This window comes from Saccostrea cucullata, unplaced genomic scaffold, assembly GCF_032062105.1.
Source record: "Saccostrea cucullata isolate Sc308-1 unplaced genomic scaffold, CSIRO_AGI_Scuc_v1 ctg870, whole genome shotgun sequence".
NCBI classification, from domain to species: Eukaryota; Metazoa; Mollusca; class Bivalvia; order Ostreida; family Ostreidae; genus Saccostrea; species Saccostrea cuccullata.
Genome location: NW_026930195.1, coordinates 215,345 through 234,644, shown reverse-complemented (window position 1 = coordinate 234,644; position 19,300 = coordinate 215,345). Strand labels below are relative to the sequence as shown.

The 19,300-nt window shown below is 34.0% G+C and overlaps 1 protein-coding gene and 1 pseudogene across 1 annotated transcript; one reads left to right on the top strand and one right to left on the bottom strand.

Annotated features, from left to right (window-relative positions):
* The first annotated feature begins 1,971 nt into the window (after positions 1-1,971).
* On the top strand, positions 1,972-7,322 carry LOC134283213 (uncharacterized). The gene is made up of 3 exons (XM_062765662.1): positions 1,972-2,116; positions 5,155-5,248; positions 6,256-7,322. The coding sequence occupies exons 1-3, from the start codon at positions 2,108-2,110 to the stop codon at positions 6,933-6,935; spliced, it is 783 nt and encodes a 260-aa protein (XP_062621646.1). The 5' UTR covers positions 1,972-2,107; the 3' UTR covers positions 6,936-7,322.
* Positions 7,323-8,861: 1,539 nt separating this feature from the next.
* LOC134283214 (uncharacterized) lies at positions 8,862-18,473 on the bottom strand (annotated as a pseudogene).
* Between the last annotated feature and the right edge of the window lie 827 nt (positions 18,474-19,300).

The window sequence follows — 19,300 nt, the reverse complement described above, 5'->3', positions numbered from 1 at the left end:
ATATTAATCTGCATCTGTCAGAATCAGCTGTATATAAGGTTTTCTGGTTATTCAAAACGTACCTTTCATGTGACGAGGAAATCTGGATTTTCCTTTCTCATAGCTAATGTTCCGAACGACACGGACGATGAAGCCCGAAAATCCAGGCACTTCTGAGACAAGGTGATACAAAAAAAAAAATCAAAATATTGCCTAGATGCGAGTAATTTAATCGAAATATTTACAAATCGGTGACACTTAAAATAAAAAAGGAAACATGAAAGAAAGAGAAAACATGTATCAACTTAATTGCTGTATGCATATCCCATTTTTATTCTGCTTTACATAAATTATAACACAAAATGCCTGCAAGGTGAGACGGATGATGATACAAGAGTTGCACGCCTTCTCTCTTCATAGGCGTCGGAACCGGGGGGGGGGGGGGGGGGCTAAGGGGGGCTTAGCCCCCTACTTTTTTTCCAAATATATACTCAGTGCAGACATTGAACATATCTACGTAGGTTTAGCCCCCCCCCCCCACTTTCCACAAATACGGTTTAGCATAGGTTTAAAATGGGGAGAGTGGTGGTGTTTGAAAAAAAATTATACTGAAGTTCGAAAATACCCTTAACCCCCCCCCCCCCACGAAGGTATAATATTTTTTTTTACACTTAGCCCCCCCCCCCCCCCACTTTCAATTTGCTTCCGACGCCAATGCTCTTTTTATGTATCAGTCGAAAAACAATAACATTCAAGGGGAATGTCCGGTGGGGATGTCAATCTTATTTGGACAGCTTAGTCGAAAAGTCGGAGGCTTTAGTCGAACGACAGTCGAATATTCGTTGAAATTTTAATTATTTTTAAAAAATTTCCTGTCAATTTCAGTATTTTTCATTTATAACTAGTTGTACAAAATTTAACCAAGGCTATCATCAATATATAACGAATTTCTGAATTGTAAACATTCACGTTGTACAATAATTACATACACATAATTCCAATGGATTTTATTTACTTCACATTTTATCTAAATACAGGATATTAAACGCTCGATCGCGTTTGTCCTTTCTTTTTATAACGATGGTTCAGGTACCCGACAATTGAAGCCATTTGTATGTGTCTTGTCAGTAACCTGCGACTTGTAAACAATGAAAGCGTGTCTCTTGTAAAAACATACTTAACAGAGAGAGAGAGAGAGCTTGCAATAAATTTTAATTATGAGATTTTGTGCAATCAATACAATCTTAAAATGAATGTATAGGGGACCAAGGAAATTAGTTCAATATATCCGTACTTCAATATAAGCGAAATCTACTGAAGTGAGGTCGCCATTTTTAAAACTTCAATCCCGATGTAAAATTAAGAAGAACAAACCCGAACAAATTAATTTGGTAATCTTTTATCTATTGAACAGTTTACATTGAATACTAGAGCCCTTGAAGGTATAATTTAAAAAAAAATCAGTTAGTTTTGTTTGTTTCTTTTTTAGGCATTCACTGTCAATAAACAGTTCAATTTCTTCAAGGTTTGCAAAAATTTTGTCATTTACTTTGGGGTGTTTTTCTGCGCATGTTTTAAGTTTATTAACATAACTCTGGGCCTGTTTATCAGTGACACCGTCTCCCTCGGAGATCTCTACACTTTCTTCGTCACTTAGAGCTGTTTTGTTCGCGGTGTCTCCACGATAATTTCGTCTGTAATTTCCTCCCTGGAAATAATTCCTTTGTCTTTGTTCATGTATTCTACAATCAGTAATTCGGAACCCCTTTTTTCAGAAGTTCACTTAGTTCTGAAAGCGGTATGTCGTCTGTGAAGTCGTCATCGTCGTCTTCGTTGTCCGATGTCTGTTGATTATTCGTTTGTGATTTAAAGAAGCTGGTCTTTTAGAAGCGATTTTCAACACATTGATACGATATCATGCGCCATGATTTACAGAACCATTTAATGGCATTTTTGTCCCCCGCTTTCGCGAAAGCGAGGGGACATTATGAGCGAATTCGATCATCGACTTTAGTTACTATGGTTCGACTAAACCGTGATCGAACTCACTATAGTCAGCGGATGTTACATCATTTTGGCCACTAAAGGCAGACCTACGTGTTTACTGTGGTTTTAATGGCTGCCAAAAATGTCGGAGGTGAAATATAGCTATTCATTTTTACATAGTATCTGTTAAAACCTTATTTTGCAACAAAACTGAAATATTAATGCAACATAGATTGTCAATATTTACTACACACAAACTTGTAATACAGACAGTGTAATATTTTCGATTCTGCTTGTGCATTGAAGTTTATGTATTAGTTTAGGGGAATGTTTTAACATTGAAATTTAACTTTTATGTCATTAAGTGTTCTAAATTTGTGTTTAAAAAGACATACTTAATTAAGTCACATGTACTGACCTGACCTAAGTTTTGTTAAGATGGCAATATCTTAGCAAGCTTCCAGTGTTTAAATTTTAAAATAATACTTTTAGCTCTTCTTAAACATAGTAAAAGATAAAATACTCTCTATGTTACAACCACCTGATAGCTAAAGTATAGTCTAGAGTACAGTACAGGCCACGAGTTTTCCGCAACGCTCGGTGGAAAAAACACCGTGTGAAACGCTCTGTGTTACACCGTGTACACGGTGTAGCACGGTGTGTGTGGATTTGAAATATACAGGTAGGCACACCGTGCCGCACCGTGTATAGAAAAATCTCAGGTAATGTCCTCGGTGTCGCACCGTGTCCAGTAAATTTCCCTCCGTGTTGCACCGAGTGTCCAGAAAATTCTCCTCCAAGCTGCACCGTGTAAATAGTATTACAGACAAAATCGTTTGTTTCTGATAAAAATGTAATAAATTTTGATGATAATCTATAACTTTGGTTTATGAATATATAATAATTGTTTTTATTCAACCAGATATTGGACTCTGAATGGCACGCATGATATTGAGATATCGGTAAAAAAAAAAATGAATGATTTTCATTTGAATTAACTGTATAGAAATTTTTATTTTAGTAAAATTATTCATTCACGTTACAAAATAAAAATCATGAATTTTATTTTAAATGAATATTAATTTAATCTCATGAGTTCATGTGACAAAGGAAGACGAAAGGGCGTCGAGCTGCATTCGTGTCACACACACTGTATGTAGTATAAAATCCGAGCTGTATTTATGTTCATGGTTTTAACATGTACAGTACTATAGTTTACGATCCAAGCATTATTATGTATATTCCTTATTAAAATACATGTATTTTATTCATCTTAGAATATTATTCTGAATGTGGATGCGAAAATCGTCAGCAGAAACACGAAATTAATGCAATAATTTCAAAGCGTATTTCTCGTAACAGCAAAAATTATTTTCATAGAGTAGTGTTCACTACCACGTTATGTTTTTAAAATCCTTTCAGTGTAAGTAATTATTAAAAAAAAAAATCTTTATTCTAATAAGAGAGAGAGAGAGAGAGAGAGAGAGACTCATACAACCCCCTTCTAACATAGTCTGTAATTTTATTATTTTTTTGTTGTTGATTCTTCGTTTTATTTAAGTTACGGAGGTCACAATTAATCATTCTATAATTCTATTTAATTGCCACAAATTTTGTTCAAATTCAACCTCTTACTACAATTAAATTCGTTCTCTGTATATGCTGTACGCACAAAATCCTCGTGCATCACCTGTCCTATGACGCTAGGTGACCTTGAAAGTCTGTTTACGCGGAAAGAATTTCTCTTGTGATTTGAAACAATCTGATGGTCAGTTCCGAGTTCACACCTGTTTAAAAAAGATATTGGGTCTCTGCCGGTGGGCCAGGGGCGCCGTATGTTTATCACACCTTTCCAACTTCTTTAGCTCTGACCACGGCAAGTGTATAACACACTCAACTGATAACATGCGAAAATCATGTTCCAGGTTTCACTACAACAATGATTATAAACTTACATGATCTTTGTTAATTTATTTATCCTATTTCAGACACAAATAAGCATGTATCTCGTAGATTAAGATTTAAAAAAATTTAACATAAATTTGCACACTTCTGGACAAGTTTTAACCAGCAGATTCGTATCGCTTTCTAGAAGGGGGGGGGGCATTTTTAAAAATCGCTCTATATCTATGTTTTCTCAAATTTTTTTTTTTTTGTTTCATTTTTCAATCGACATATTTCAGAATGAAGTAATATTCGTACAGAAATTAGTGCATTTCATTTGCCAAAAATTCGGCTGGTGATTTTTGGATTCAGCGTGTAAGTTGATCACTTTTTTAAATGAAGAAATTTATCAGATTATCATCTCTGTCTGTTCAGTAGATGCTGATGTTCGAGTTTACCGCATTTAATATTTATCTCCATATTTTACATAATTACAGATTTTCAATGTTAGTCACGGCAATAATCCTTATCTGAACCTGTCCAATGAATCGCCGAGTATCTGTACAATTATCAAAGAGCAGAATTAATGTGCGAGTCTGATTCGTATTTATATTTTAAATTCTTACAAAATATTAATTCACTTAGTATAATCACGCATCTGATATATACTGTACGTATGAATGCATACGTAGGGAAAAACAATCTTGTATCAACAATTTAATTGAACACGATTAAAATCAAAATCGAAAGTAGAGACAATCAAGTAAATCATTTATGAAAGTGTGTTTCCTCTTAGTGTTATATAATAATAGTCTATTGAACTTTTTATGACTAATATAATTAGGATTTAACTTGAAACGTAATTGTACAATTTTTTTTTTGCTGGACACGAGTACGTTGTTATTAAATTTAAGGCATCTTATAAGTTTAAAAATCTGTATGCGATATGTTACCAATATTAATTAATGGAAAAGTACAATAAATATTTCAAAAGAAAGTTGATTTAATTTAATTAGATAAGGGCAATGAAAATGTTTAAAATATTTATCAGCAGAACTGTGACACACCGTGTTACACGGTGCACAGAAACGCCGACTTCAAAGACGCCGACAAGGTTCGAGCTCCACGCTAAAGCGTGGACTTGCGGTCCACGGGGCCCCGTGTTTTTTGCGGAAAACTCGTGGCCTGTACTGTATATGTCTTTCTTTCTTTTTATTTAAAACTGTAAGAAAATAAGGACAAATTAGACACTTGCTTGGATTTGTATGATTTTAAAAGCTTTATAAACATTTTGTCATTTTGCAGATGAAATCAATTGTTATCGAGAAGAAGGATGGACAAAAATACAAGTTGACAGTTCCGCGAGATGTTATAAATATTCTGCAGTCAAAGCAAACAGGTAAATACAGATAGAAGTTGCGTGTCAGTCACTTTGACATATCCATGGTATTCGAGATATCTATGTTCGAAATACCGAAGTTCAACTTTAATTACCTATTACCATACATGTACAGTTGAACTTAGGTATCACTCTTCAGATATTTCAAAAACCATGGAATTGTCAAAGTAATTTTAAAGTCCCAACTACTTATTCCTTGGGTATTTTACCTTGGATACATGTATCTCAAATCCTTGGATATCTTGAAGTATTTTCTCGGTCCCTTCAAGTTCGAGATAACGAGGTTGGACTGTATATACCTTGTCATTGAAGATCTCAGCAAAAGAATAAATATTAATTCTTTTATATTTTGGGGGGTTTAATTGTTTAACGGGGTCTGTGATTTCTTTCTTAATATTCATGTCTCATACATTGCAAACAGATATATGACTAATAGATTATATTACAAGGAAGTATTTTAAAATTTTAGGTATTAAAAAGAGATAGAGGGAACTAAACTACAAAGCCCCTTCTAAATCACTAAAATTTTACTCTAGTTCACTTAATTTATTTGATACCTTATTTTCATTAAAAAGATATTTACTAGACAATATTTTCAAATCGTGGACTGGTTACTAATCTGTATGATCTTTAGGAATACTAATTACATGTATGTGAGAATTATCTTTTTACGAGCAAATTTTCCTGTGTAATTACACAAAAATAAAGTTCTCAGAACTAAAAAGTGATTTACAGTAATGTGATCTATCTTAGGGCCTTGGAACTCAACCCAATTTTTCATTGTCTGATCCAAAGTTCTGCATACATGTAATCAATGTTTCTTTCATTAATGTTCCTCAAAGATGCACTGTCAACTATAAATGTGACGTCATTGTGAACGTAGTGAAACTTCTCAATAATTAAGTGCATCTTAAATAGAATATTTAGCAACTGCTGCTTAGATTGTATAGTGGGTTAAGTAGTAAATGATGCTGAATACTGAATTTTCTATATGATTTTTGTAGCAGATCCATCAGTTAAAGACATGATTACCAAAAGTTTGTTGAATAGTGTACAAAGTAAATCATCAAGTCAACCCTCCATGACTACCTCTTCCCAGACTAATTCTTCGTCACTAAGAAATTTAAGTGCAGTACCAAAGCAATCTACTACCTCATCTGATGCCTTCTGTTCAGAGCAGGATACCCCTTTGCCCTCACAGAGAAGAGTATTACAGTCAATACAGTGTCGCAACACTTCTCCATCCATGGCCATCACTACTAGTCAGACTACATGTAGCACATCAACGTCACAGGAGCCTGAAGGTACCTCTCAGTCCTCTGTCCACACTTGGAAAGAAAACGAAGAGGATGTGCTCGTTTCACTAAGGCATGATCATGAAATGCACAACAAATTCTTAAAATCCAAAAATCACAACCAGTTATGGATGGACATAAGCACTGAAATAAATAGACAATTAGAATGTCACATAACACCAACCCAGGCCGCTAATAAATATAATAGTTTAAAGAAGAGATGGAAAGAGGTAAGAGACAGTGGGACAGGCACAGAAAGGAAACATTTCAGACAGAAGGAGGCATTCGATGTCATGTTTGGCACAAAGGCCAGCACAGAACCAGCTTTCATAGTTGATACACTGAAAGAAGGTGAAAATTCAAAATGCATCAATGAAAAAAAAATGTTCTGAAAAAGGGAAGGAAAGAATTCAAAGACCTGTGAAGAGAAAATCCCAAGAGTTGATGGATGTTCTGAAAAATCAACACACAGAATTCCAAGAAAAAATTCAAGAATTCCACGGGGAATAAATGCAACGTATGGACCGAATGTTAGATTTATATGAAAGAGAAATGGAGTACAAAATGTCAAAACATGACAAACAATGAAGCAAAATCTAATGGATATATCAAATTCAAATGTTAATAACTATTATGACAATTTTTTTCTTTATTTTCTTGTCAAATTACAAGGTAATTATGGGTATCATTGTACCTATGTCTGACATGTAACATTAATTTTCTCATTTGGCCAAAGTTTTCCATTTTAATCCTTCTCTCAGGAGGAAGTATGTGAATTATATGCTATTAAATGTATAAATACTTTTATTTAAATTTGGAATAGACAGTCTTGAGGAACAAGTTTCTAAACACAAATAAATAAGTTAAAATTTTTGTTTTACTTTTGTTCCAGAATGTATAAAAGGAGGGTAAAAAAATATTGGTTCGTTCGTCTGTTAAAAATCCTCACCAGCTAGCATCTTGTGACGCATTTTGGCTTAAGCCAAGAAGCTTCAGAGTTTACAGTAGCCAGAAGTCTCTGTCGAGACTGTAGCTCTACTGGTTTGTACTAATAACAAAGGATGAGAAAAGAAGCCATTGCCCTCAGACCAAAACTGTAGGAGTAGCGTTTTAAGGAAATTTCACAGACATTTCTATTTTTAGTAACAATGGCAACACTGTTCATCAAAATCAAAAACCAATGCTTTATTTTATATATCTTAGTGTAGTCTACTTGTGTGCCAAATTATATAGAAATCAGACCAAATCTGTAAGAGGAGTAGCGTTTAAAAGGAATTTCACAGAAAATTCTATTTTTAGTAACCATGGCAACACCATTCATCGAAATCAAAATCCGATGCACTGTTCTTTGTATCTTAGTGTAGACTACTTGTGTGCCACATTATATTGGAATCAGACCAAAACTGTAGGAGGAGTAGCGTTTTAAAGGAATTTCACAGAAAATTCTATTTTTAGTAACCATGGCAAAACCATTCATCGGAATCAAAATTTGATGCACTATTTTATGTATCTTTGTGCAGTCTACTTGTGTGCCGAGTTATATTAAAATCAGACCAAAACTGTAGGAGGAGTAGCGTTTTGAAAAATTGTTTACAGACAGACGGACAGACAGACAGCTAGACGGACGGGCGACGGACACCTTACTATCGCATAAGTTCTTCTGGTCTCTGACCAATAGAGCTAAAAAAAGACCCCTTGGTTTTCAAAGTATTTAAAATGATTCATTCATTTTAATATTTATTTATTCATTTGGTATATTATAAATGTTGGTACAATACATTTTTTGGCAAGCTAATATTTTAATAATTTCAGGAAAATGATTCAAAACTGTGATGACTTGATAATGACAACATCTCGGTACTTGACTAATATACATGTGTATATGTGAGTACTTGTATATACAGTTGAACTTCAGTATCTCCAACACTGATATCTCAAATGGCATGGATATTTCAAAGTGATTTGGAAGTCAAAACCTCGTAATCTCTGAGTATTTTACCGTTGATATATTGAATCTTCAGATATCTCTATTTTTTCAGTCCCATTGAGTTCTAGATCACAAGGTTTAACTGTGGTACTAAAATGCAAAATAATGGCGATTATGTCTGCAGTTTTTTCACTACACGGGAAAAGACAGCCATAGTTGATTAAAAATTAAAAACAAATGTATGAACTTGAACATGAAAGAGGTTGTTAAACATTATGCTGATACATATGCTCCAGTGCAAATCCAAATGTAGATGTGTGTATAATATTGAAGAAATTAAGTTTTTAAACCAGCATTTGTATTGATATTGATTATCTTGAAGACTTTCAACACCTGTGTTAAATACATTTATTTCATGGTTCATAAGTATGGTTATTGGTCAAATAATAACCCCCTGAGAAGAAAAAGAACATTTGGAAAGTTTACTTCTATACACAGTTCCGCACACTTCATTGTTTAAATTGTGTTGAAAAAATTAATAACCATTTCATGATCTTTTTCTCCGGTTTTAATTAAAAACTCCACTGTTGGAAAAAAGCACAGACTATATTTTAATATAGGTTATTCATAAATATAAATAATATTAAACTGACCATGTCATCAGAGCATACAAATGTAGCATATATATACACATTTGTAGTTGCAGTGTAATTGAAATTTAAAATGAAATAAGCATTTGATTATGAAATTTGAACTGTGGAATGTTCACAAGCTGCAAACGTCTGATTATGAAATTTAAACTACGGAATGTTCACAAGGTATAAACGTCTGATTATGAAATTTGAACTATGGAATGTTCACAAGGTATAAACGTCTGATTATGAAATTTGAACTATGGAATGTTCACAAGGTGTAAACGTCTGATTATGAAATTCAAACTATGGAATGTTCACAAGCTGTAAACGTCTGATTATGCCCTCCTGTCCATTCTGATAGATGTTCATATTTTGATTTGGGTCGTCATCTGGATCTTGATGTTTGTAATCATCAATATTATCTGCATTATCTATGCACAGGTTGTGTAAAATGCATACAGCATGAATTACATTGCAGATATTTTCGATGTTGTGAAGTGGAATTTCCTGGATCCTTCTAAATCTTCCTTTCATATGACCAAATGCCCTCTCAACAGTCTGGCGCACTAATGATAGTCGTTTATTAAATCTTACTTGCTGCCAAGTTACCAAAATTTTTGAATGGAACAATAAGCCAGTTTCTAAGAGGATAAGCACTGTCCGCTAAAATATGGTGACCCTGAAGGACAGATTCCCCTGCTTCGGCTGCTCTATATAAAGATGAATTGCGCAGGACTCGAGCATCATGGACGCAGCCTGGCCACCCGGTATATATGTTTGTAAATCTCATTTCATGGTCAACCACAGCCTAAAACCAAGATTTAAAACTGAAATGCTGGTAAAGACACTGGGAGATCCATTCATAAACTGAGAAATTTTATTAAATATTACCCTTCAATAATTGAAATTAATTTAATCATTATTTTAATTTTTTTTTAAAAAAGTATTCACCTGTAGTTGTAATGATAGGTAACCCTTCCTGTTGTAATAATCCCGATCACCTTTCAGAGCAGAAGAGAGACGTACATGGGTAACCCAATTATACCAGGTAGTCTACACACCTGCTGTACATCATTTGCAATGTCCCGCTGTCTGTTCGCAGAAGGCCAAACTATAACCTGAAAAGATGACGAGATGAATGTATCGTTCCTAGTAACTTAAAGTGAATAAAGTGCATGCATGTCTTCTCATTTTCAAATGTATATGAAGAGATGAAGATAGATACCAAAAAAAACTTCACATCCTTATACATTGTATCTATAAACGATCAATACATGTTCATAAAATTACAACAGACTGAAGTGAGATGCGATTTGCACTAAAATTCATAGTACTGTGGTTTCATCAATTTTCGTTGGCATCAATTTTTGTGGATTTTGCTTTAGACGTTTTAGAGGATACGTAATTTCGTGGACCAAGACATTGCCTATGCAAATCAATAACATATTTCTTAATTCAATTGAACAATCTGCTCAACAACGAAATCCTGGAAAATTGGTGCACAACGAATATTGATGAAACCACACTGACAGTATCTTTCAAGGTACTTACCCTTACACTAAGATGCCCTATTATTGCACTGATCACCCTGAATATAGTTTCATGGACTGTTGACTTGGAAAGTCCAAAGATGTGAGCAACTTCCCTCATTGATGACAAGTTGGCAAGGTACCACAAAGTCAACAAAAGTTGCCTATCTTGAGTTATTGCTTCATATCTGAAATAAAAACATGCATCCACTTTAACATCTGAATGATGATCAACTTCGTCATTTCTTTACTGCATGTTAGAAAAAAAAATTGTAAAACTTCTATGGTGTATAACACTGGTCCAGCCGAAAGACTATATCTACATATATATATTTAATATTATATCTAACCTACCCAAAATAGCTATTTTTACCTACTTTCTGCTTTACTTGCATTTTGTGGCCATACGCAGGAATGGGGCAATATTGTGAGCACATAATTTCTTGATCGTTGATACAGTCACACTGATGATGGATATAACAAAAATATGGCAAAAAAACGATTACTTCGAATATTATAAGTTTTGCATAGAAACTAATGTAAAATTGCCGATACATGAAGTAATAATATTTGGTCTTAAAGTTATATCATTTATTTAGTGTTACTGTATTTCAAAAAAATATGTTATTTACCATTTTGTGCCGTTCGGTCTTTTGGCCACAAAATGCAGATAATACAAAAAGTGGGTAAAAATAGCTACTCTGGGTAGGTTTACAATGGTCTTTACTTAACCAGTCCCCCAATTCCGCAAGATCCTTGCGCTAATTGGACTATGTTATAACAACTACATCACTCAACTGAAATGGATTAAATCTGCACACTCTTCAACTAATATTTGGGTTAGTCTTCACTCTTGCACCCACCTGAGAGATTAGGGTTAGTCCTTGAACTAGTATACAACTGATTAGGGTTAGTCTCGCATCCATCCAAGAAATTCGGGTAAGTCCTCGCACATTATTCAACTGATTAGGGTTAGTTTAGCATCTGCCCAGGAGATTTCATCCAAACGTCTTAGTCCTTGCATCCCATCCGATGGATTAGGTTTAGTGACTCGTTCTTTTAGATAAGTTTAGAAAGTTAGTTGTTTCTGTAATTTTTCCAAGATCATAATTCAGTTTCAAAGGCATTTCGTTCTGTATATAAAAGCAACTCTCTGTCCTAGCACTTCAGTCTTGTCAGATAAGTATGCCTTTGGATCATACCTTCCAGTACCTCCCAACTTTAAAGTCTGGTAAACCTCCTGTAAGACTATTTCAAACAAGTTCCTACTTATTCGGAAGTGAGCAGAGAAATCGTCTATGTTTTCTGGAATTTCAAAGTTTGGATACACATCCTGCATGTAACTGGTTATTTTTGGCACCGAATCTCTGGACTGAATCAAGGCCAAACTAACAGTCTTGGCTTGGAGCATTGCAAATTCCTGTGCGTAAATGACATGATTTCCTTGGATGATATTGAAAAACGTTAAAAATTTGTTACAACCGCCATGACAGGAACTACGGTTTGACTAATGCACGTTTGATCAGAAACGAAAGCAACTCATCTTCCGGTAATAGACTATAGTCGACGATCGAACTCGCTCTGCATCTCATTCGTCTGTCTGTCAGTCTGTCTGTCTGTCCGTCCGTCACAAAAACTTTAACCTTGCCCATAACTTTTGATCTAGTGGAGCTATGACTTTCATATTTCATATGTGTATTCATTGTGACAACACCATTCTTTGGGCACCACCAAATTTGACCTTGACCTTGGAATTTGACCCACTTTTACACAATTTTTTTTAATTTTTACTTTAGCAATAATTTTTGAACAGTAGATACTAGGGCTTTTATATTTCACAAATATATTTTTTGTGGCAAGACCTTTCATGGGATACCAACAACTTTGACCTTTTGATCTTGACCTTGAAGATTTCAGTACTTATGAAAAAACTTTAACCTTGGCCATAACTTTAAAACGGTAAGGGCAAGGACTTTCATACTTCACATATGTAATCCTTGTAAGAAGTCCGTTCATGGGATAACTAGAACCTTGACCTTCTGACCTTGAATAAATATAACCTTGAAAAAAATAACCTTGTCCATAACTTTTGAAGGGTTAGGGCTAGGGCTTTCATACTTCAAATATTAAATCCTTGTGACAATTCCTTTCATTGGATATCAAGCACTTACACCTTTGACCTTGACCTACTTTTTAAAAAATTTAACCTTGGACATAACTTTTGAATAGTAAGGACTAGGGCTTTCATACTTTGCATACGTAATCCTTGTGAGAAGACATTTCATTAGATACCAAGAACTTTGACCCTTTTACCTTGACCTTGGAGTTTGACCTACTTTTTAAAATTTGGGTACCAATATATTTGATATGAAATTAAGTAAAGATCTTCGCTTTGTTGCCATACGGGGTTAGAAGTGTTTCAAAAACGCATTTTGTTCCTTTTAACTTTTGATTGAGAAGAGCTAGGGTTCATATGCCTTGGCTTTCACGATTGACCTTTTTTTTTTAATCAGCTTTGGTGATTATTTCTAAATGGCATATAATATGGCATTCATATTTGACATCTCACCCACAAAGACACCGAAAGCGGGGGACCACAATTCTTTGAATTTGCTTGTTAATGTTAATATTGAAGTCTGAATTTTCATCTAAGCATTTGACTTTTTCAGAAATGAGAAGTTTTCTGTAATAAAGTTTTAGTGTGTTGATTATGCCTTAGTCCATCGGCTGGAGTAAAGAAGTAGCGGTCGGGGGGGGGGGATATCAAAGTGATGGATTGCAGATTTTTCAATTTTAGTTTAAGTATGTGCTGGACAATTATCAATAAATAAAAGAATTATCGACGTTCCTTTCTGATATTTTTTGAATATTTCACTATTCACCCATGCACGTGAATTTGCGTAATAATTAACAGAGAGACTTTCCACAATTTTTAAACACCGGGGGTTTTGAAATTTGCCAATGACTAGGGGGTTTAAGTTTTTCCGAACCATCCATATTTGCTCCGACAAACACTAAAATTCTTTCTTTACTTCGTTTACTTTGCTGGCTCACTTATAAAATAAACCTGTCTCGTCGGTATTGAATATATCTTGAGATTCATAAATAGCTATTAAATTGGGCAATTTGTTTTTTATCCAGTCGTCGGTTACATTTCGATCAACTCTTTCACTTTCATCAGAAATTGCTTGGTACGTAATTCCACGTCGTTTTTTGAATCGATCTATAAATCCAGATGAATATTCGAAATCCGAGACACCCAACTTTTTAGCAATTCTTAGGAATTTTCAGCAATAATTTCGCCGAAAATGGCTATATTTGATGATCTTGTGTTTGTGAACCATTTAAAAAGACGATCTTCAGCCTCCATATGATTGACCGATCTCATTTTTTTACGTTTGGGGGAAAAGTCACCCGATTCAAACGCTTCAATCACTATCCATCCCTGTTTATAAATCATTGTTAGTGTGCTTGGATTAATTCCAAACACCTTCGCTATTTCAGATTAAGGCTTGGTCTTTTTATCTATGGCCATAATAAGTTCGTATTTAGTATCCAAAGATAAAGGGTTTTTTTCTGTGGTGTTCCCTTTCTCTACATGTAATTAATACGTCCGTTTACATGAAAACAAATGATTCAACTGTGAATAAAATTAATTTGGTAAAACAGTATAAAAACACAAAGGCTGAAAACTTATCACACCTTTGTATATCAAGCGGCCAGTCATAATTAATTACTGTCACCAACCGAACGACAGCCGCCAGGGATTACTTCAATATAACCGTTATGTTATCTCAATATCCTTCTCATGAAAACAACTCATTACCACCTGTGGGGACCGATCAGTGACTTCAATATAAGTAAAATTTCAATATAGCCGATTTCAATATAACCGTTATTTTAATTCAAAGAGAATGAGAAGTTAAAACGGGGGATTTATTTCTTATTTCAAATTAAGCGGAATTTCAAAATAAGCGAGTTCAATATAAGTGGAGTAATCTGCATTAATCACTTTTACACCATCAAATTTCCAATGAATGAACATCCATTATTCTGCCAGATTAGCAGTAAAGTTTCCTAGCTTCTTCTAAGCCATATTCTTCCATTATGCCTTTCCATGCTGTTTCCAGAGAATCTGCTATTTCTGGAATATTATTTGCAGCATATCATTATTCAAGGTGCTATGGACAGAAGAGAATTCTGGCTTTGGCACACCTGTAGGCTTTACAGGGTCTCTCCTTTTACAGAAGTCACCGCAATTTTCATCGTTTCCAAACACATGATAAACTGAGTTTTTAATGTCATGAGTAAGTTTCTTTACTGTTTCTTTTCTATTACCTTCAGAGGACCTAATACGTATCGCACACCTGACCCATTTTGTCAGCCTTACTATCGTATTTTTTAGCGAGGCTACCTTTACCTTTGAAGTGTGATTTTTCTTCGACCAACTTTTCAAGATTAGATCTTAGACACTTACACGCACCGTTACAGACCACTGTTATTGCAGGAATCTCCTGGTGAAAATCACTCCTGGCAATGGGTAATTGTTTCTCTTGTTTGTAATCTTCATGTCCTCCAGCAACAAACCCCTCCAGGAATCACCAATGGTAGTCTCTAAGGAACTAAACAAATCTGAACGCATTCCTGGTACACCCATTATTGATAACAATTTATCAAGTGACTATGACCCACCGCCTATTAATGTCATGAGGTTGAGAGTCAGAGTGAATTGAACTAGTTTTGAGGTCTACGTCTTCACCACAACATTTGCTTTTGAAACTTAACGTGCTTGCCAGACCCTTCTTACATTGTTCGGAGAGAAAGTATGGAGTTTCCAGATAAATTCAATGCTGCCGGTGAAAAACATTTTATTGAAGGAGATACAATTGCTGTTTCAAAGGAAGCAAAATTATTAATGCTGATGATGCGATATCCATCAGGTTTTGCTAGTTTTTTGGCAAAAATGGAGAACCTTATACCATCCTCATTTCCCTGAGGAATGCGGAGTGGACGTGGTTTTGCCATTAGTCTTTTAACGTTGATTCTTCCAGTTTTTCCAGGGAAAGAGGGAAACTTTTTGACAATTTTTTGAATTGAGAACGGTTCTTAAGAATCATTACTGTTGTTGATACATGTATAACCTTTTTCTCCACAACGCCCTTCAGCTTCCTCCTCCGATAATTCCATGAATGAAATGCTCTCTTTTAACATTATCAGTAGTCCACAAAATAAAATGTCCCTGTTTCATGACATAACCACAGTACACAATGTGGCAGGTATGTCATCTAAAATGCTTTTTCTGTAAACACTTGAATAAAATGCCACTCAAATTCACTATGTTCACTCAAAATCAATTCAAATGTACTGGTTACACATTCTTTACTTAATTAATAATTATGCACTTAAGGACAGATTTTTTTCTTTGGGGGAGACTAAATATCACGTCACAAGCTTAGAAAATAGGATAATTCCTAGAATTTTTTCTCCTAAGAACTGGAAAATGAAACAGACTTTGAAAAGATTGGCAATATTTCAATAAAATTACAAATATGGACATAACACACTCAGTAAAGTTTACAGATGAAAACAAATTTTAGAATATGTTACATTGGGGCTAAAAGTGTAATATAAACTCTAGAAAAGTATAGCAAGCAAAAATGTTTTACTTGAAATTCTTCTCTCAATGGATAAACGCTTTCCACAGTTTTTGTTAAATTTTTGTTAGAAATGTCCTAATCAGACTTCCACCACGATGAAGTACATGGTTGTTTAAAAAGTGAATGATGGTAGAAAAAGTATCTTTGCATTATGATGTGCAATTTCGGCTATTGAGAGCTGATAGCCCACGTCAGCAGATCAACCAGGGACTCAATTCTGAGGTACTGCAACTTTGCCTAAAAACCTGTGTTCAGACTTGGGAGAAATAATCAAAAACTATCAACTTCTATATTCTCCAATCAGGAAACAAACAACAGCCTTTCGTAACACATCACAGGAGTAAATCTCCTGTTTCAATTTCAACAATAATGCAGAAAGTGTCTCAGAACAAACTGAGTTCCCCCACTTTGTCCTATTTGCCAAGAACAAGACCACAAATGCAATTGAGTCTGTACCCTCTGAACTGAAATCCAATCAAGCTCTTTTAGATCTTTGCAAGCAAGCAGGGAAAAAAGTCATCCAGGCCGCACAAGTCTAAGAAATACGGATTGTGATGTAGTCACACAAAAAAAGTTTAAGTATTAAGTTTATTGCTGGAAGATCATAAAAAGGAAATATTACGGTACTTGTTGGATGGGTCTAAGTTTGGATTAAACACAGGCATTCTATTTAATGCCAATTTAACTTTTTGTTATAGAGAATGCAGCCAGTGAAAAAGTAGAAAATTTTTTTGGAAAAAAAATAAAATGAAGTTGACACAAATAAAGTCAGGGGACTCTTTTCACAATATTGATATTTCATTTTAAGCACTCTACTTGGTTTGGTTCCTAAAGAGAAGCCTGGGGAGTACAGGGTAGTTAATCACCTCCCCTCTTCTGTAAGATCATCAATTAATGATGGAATTGATAGAGAATCTTCAGCAGTATCGTATCAAACTATTGATGTATTCAAGATCAAAAGTCCATAATGCAATACATAAAACAATACAAAATAGAGGTGGGATTAGTTGCATTCCCTGCCAATAAGTCACAACCGCCGTGTGCTCCTTGTCACATCGGGAAAAAAATGAAAATAACAATCAGAATGGGTCTTTCGCCTTAACACTTAAAGAGTTCGAGAAATTTACTTACCCAATACTTCCCTCGGTGATGTATTCTTTCATTTTCGTCTTTCATTGTGAGTTTCTTCTTTTGTTGATTTTTTATATTTAAACTTGTCTCTTTTCACTGGAAGAAGTTTTATCATTCTCTGGAATGTAAAATATCTGCATTGCCTGGTTTGATTTCTAAGTTTATGTTTTATCAACATTTTTTTCTGAAATAGAATGTATACATAATGTAGATTTATTTAAACAATTTTAAGGTGTAGTTAAATCAATATCAATCCAAAAAATAAAATATTTATCAATTTTGTTACATTCAAATTTAATAACGATTATATGAAAATAAACTAATTGATTATATAATACAACTAGACTTGGTTAGAGTTCTTTTGAAAACTTCAAGTTTTTCTCTAACTCTCTAAGCAAAAACAATTAACGTGAAATCTTTTTCTTGATTGTCACTGCTCCTACCAATGTAAAGACTCTATCTCCTCACATCATGACGCTCTTAGGGAGGGTCTTCTTTTGATTAAGACTTTCTTCTACTAAATTTGCAAAATAATACATATTATTATATACAGGTATTAATCAATTTAAAATAGAACCGACACTGCATACAATGCCCCATTAAATAGTGTTCGGTTTTCATTAAGTGTTACGAGTGCATGGGAAAAATCATAGTTTTCTTTGAATTAATTATTGAAAAAATTTCGTATTGATAAAATATATTTAATTCATATCTTAAGTCTTTCATATTAAAAGTAAATGAACTTTGGGAAATTCTAGTAGAAAATAGACTATAAAGAAGTAGATGTGTATTGCAAACAACGCGAACGAGCATGAGTCAATTCATGTATTTATAGCAAATGTTAACAACTAAATCGGTTCGTCATCTGTAATACATCTGATAAAAAAAATACCCACTTACCTCTTTCTTTTTCATCAAAACGGACGCCATCTTTTTCTCGTTTATTGTGGTTCTGCTTCCACATCTTTTCCCTTTTTTTCTGACGCCTCTGTCTTGGGCTCTTTTCATTGGAAGAAGTTTTAGCATTCTCTGGAATGTTGAGTTGTATCATTGGTAATTGATCTTGAACTCTTTTCTAAAATATGTGCATTGATGAATAGCATATCCTTTAGAATTTAAATTTGGTATAATTTGAAGGAAAATAAAATCATCTAAAGAAAATATGATATCATATATATTATAATTAATGACTTCTGGCATGATGCTTTAATCAATTTTTGCTTTTAAAGGGTGACAAATAGAATGTTTATTCTTCTTTATTATTTAAGACTTCATCAAAAACAACATTTAGTGCCTCCAAGACGGAGAACACCCAGAAAGTATAAAAATCGATTGGACAGGGTAAATCCTTCATTAAATATTCTATTTAAATACATACTCAGATACAATAATTTGCTTGTAACATTTATATTTAAACAAACATTGTTTTGGAAATTATATTCAAATGTAAATTCCTAAAACCTATGAGAATCTGTAACTTATATTAATCATTTACATCCATCTACATTTTTAAATGAGTGTTTAATCAACCAAGAACTAAATCTGATTAACATTTCTAAAGGAAAATAAATTTATCTATGAAATAAATGCTATTTTATTTATTACAATGAATGACATCTGACTTGCTGCTTGAATCTGTTTTGCTTTTAAATGGGTGACAAATAAGTGACATAATAAAATAATTTTAAGAACAAGAGGCCCATGGGCCACATCGCTCACCTGAGCACTAAGGGTAGGAAAAAGTAGAAAATGGCTTTTTATTGTAAAGTTTAAATCCAAAAGTAGTCCCATGACCAATCATGGATTTGCTATTATTAGAAAATGATTTTTAAAGAATTTACCTATATATATCTTTAAAAACTTTGGTCGGCCATTTTG

Bases quoted from the DNA above. Each gene is read 5' to 3' on its own strand.
- LOC134283213 (XM_062765662.1), top strand. The intron at 5,249-6,255 runs GTAAATACAGAT...TTTTTGTAGCAG, and splicing joins TCTGCAGTCAAAGCAAACAG to ATCCATCAGTTAAAGACATG.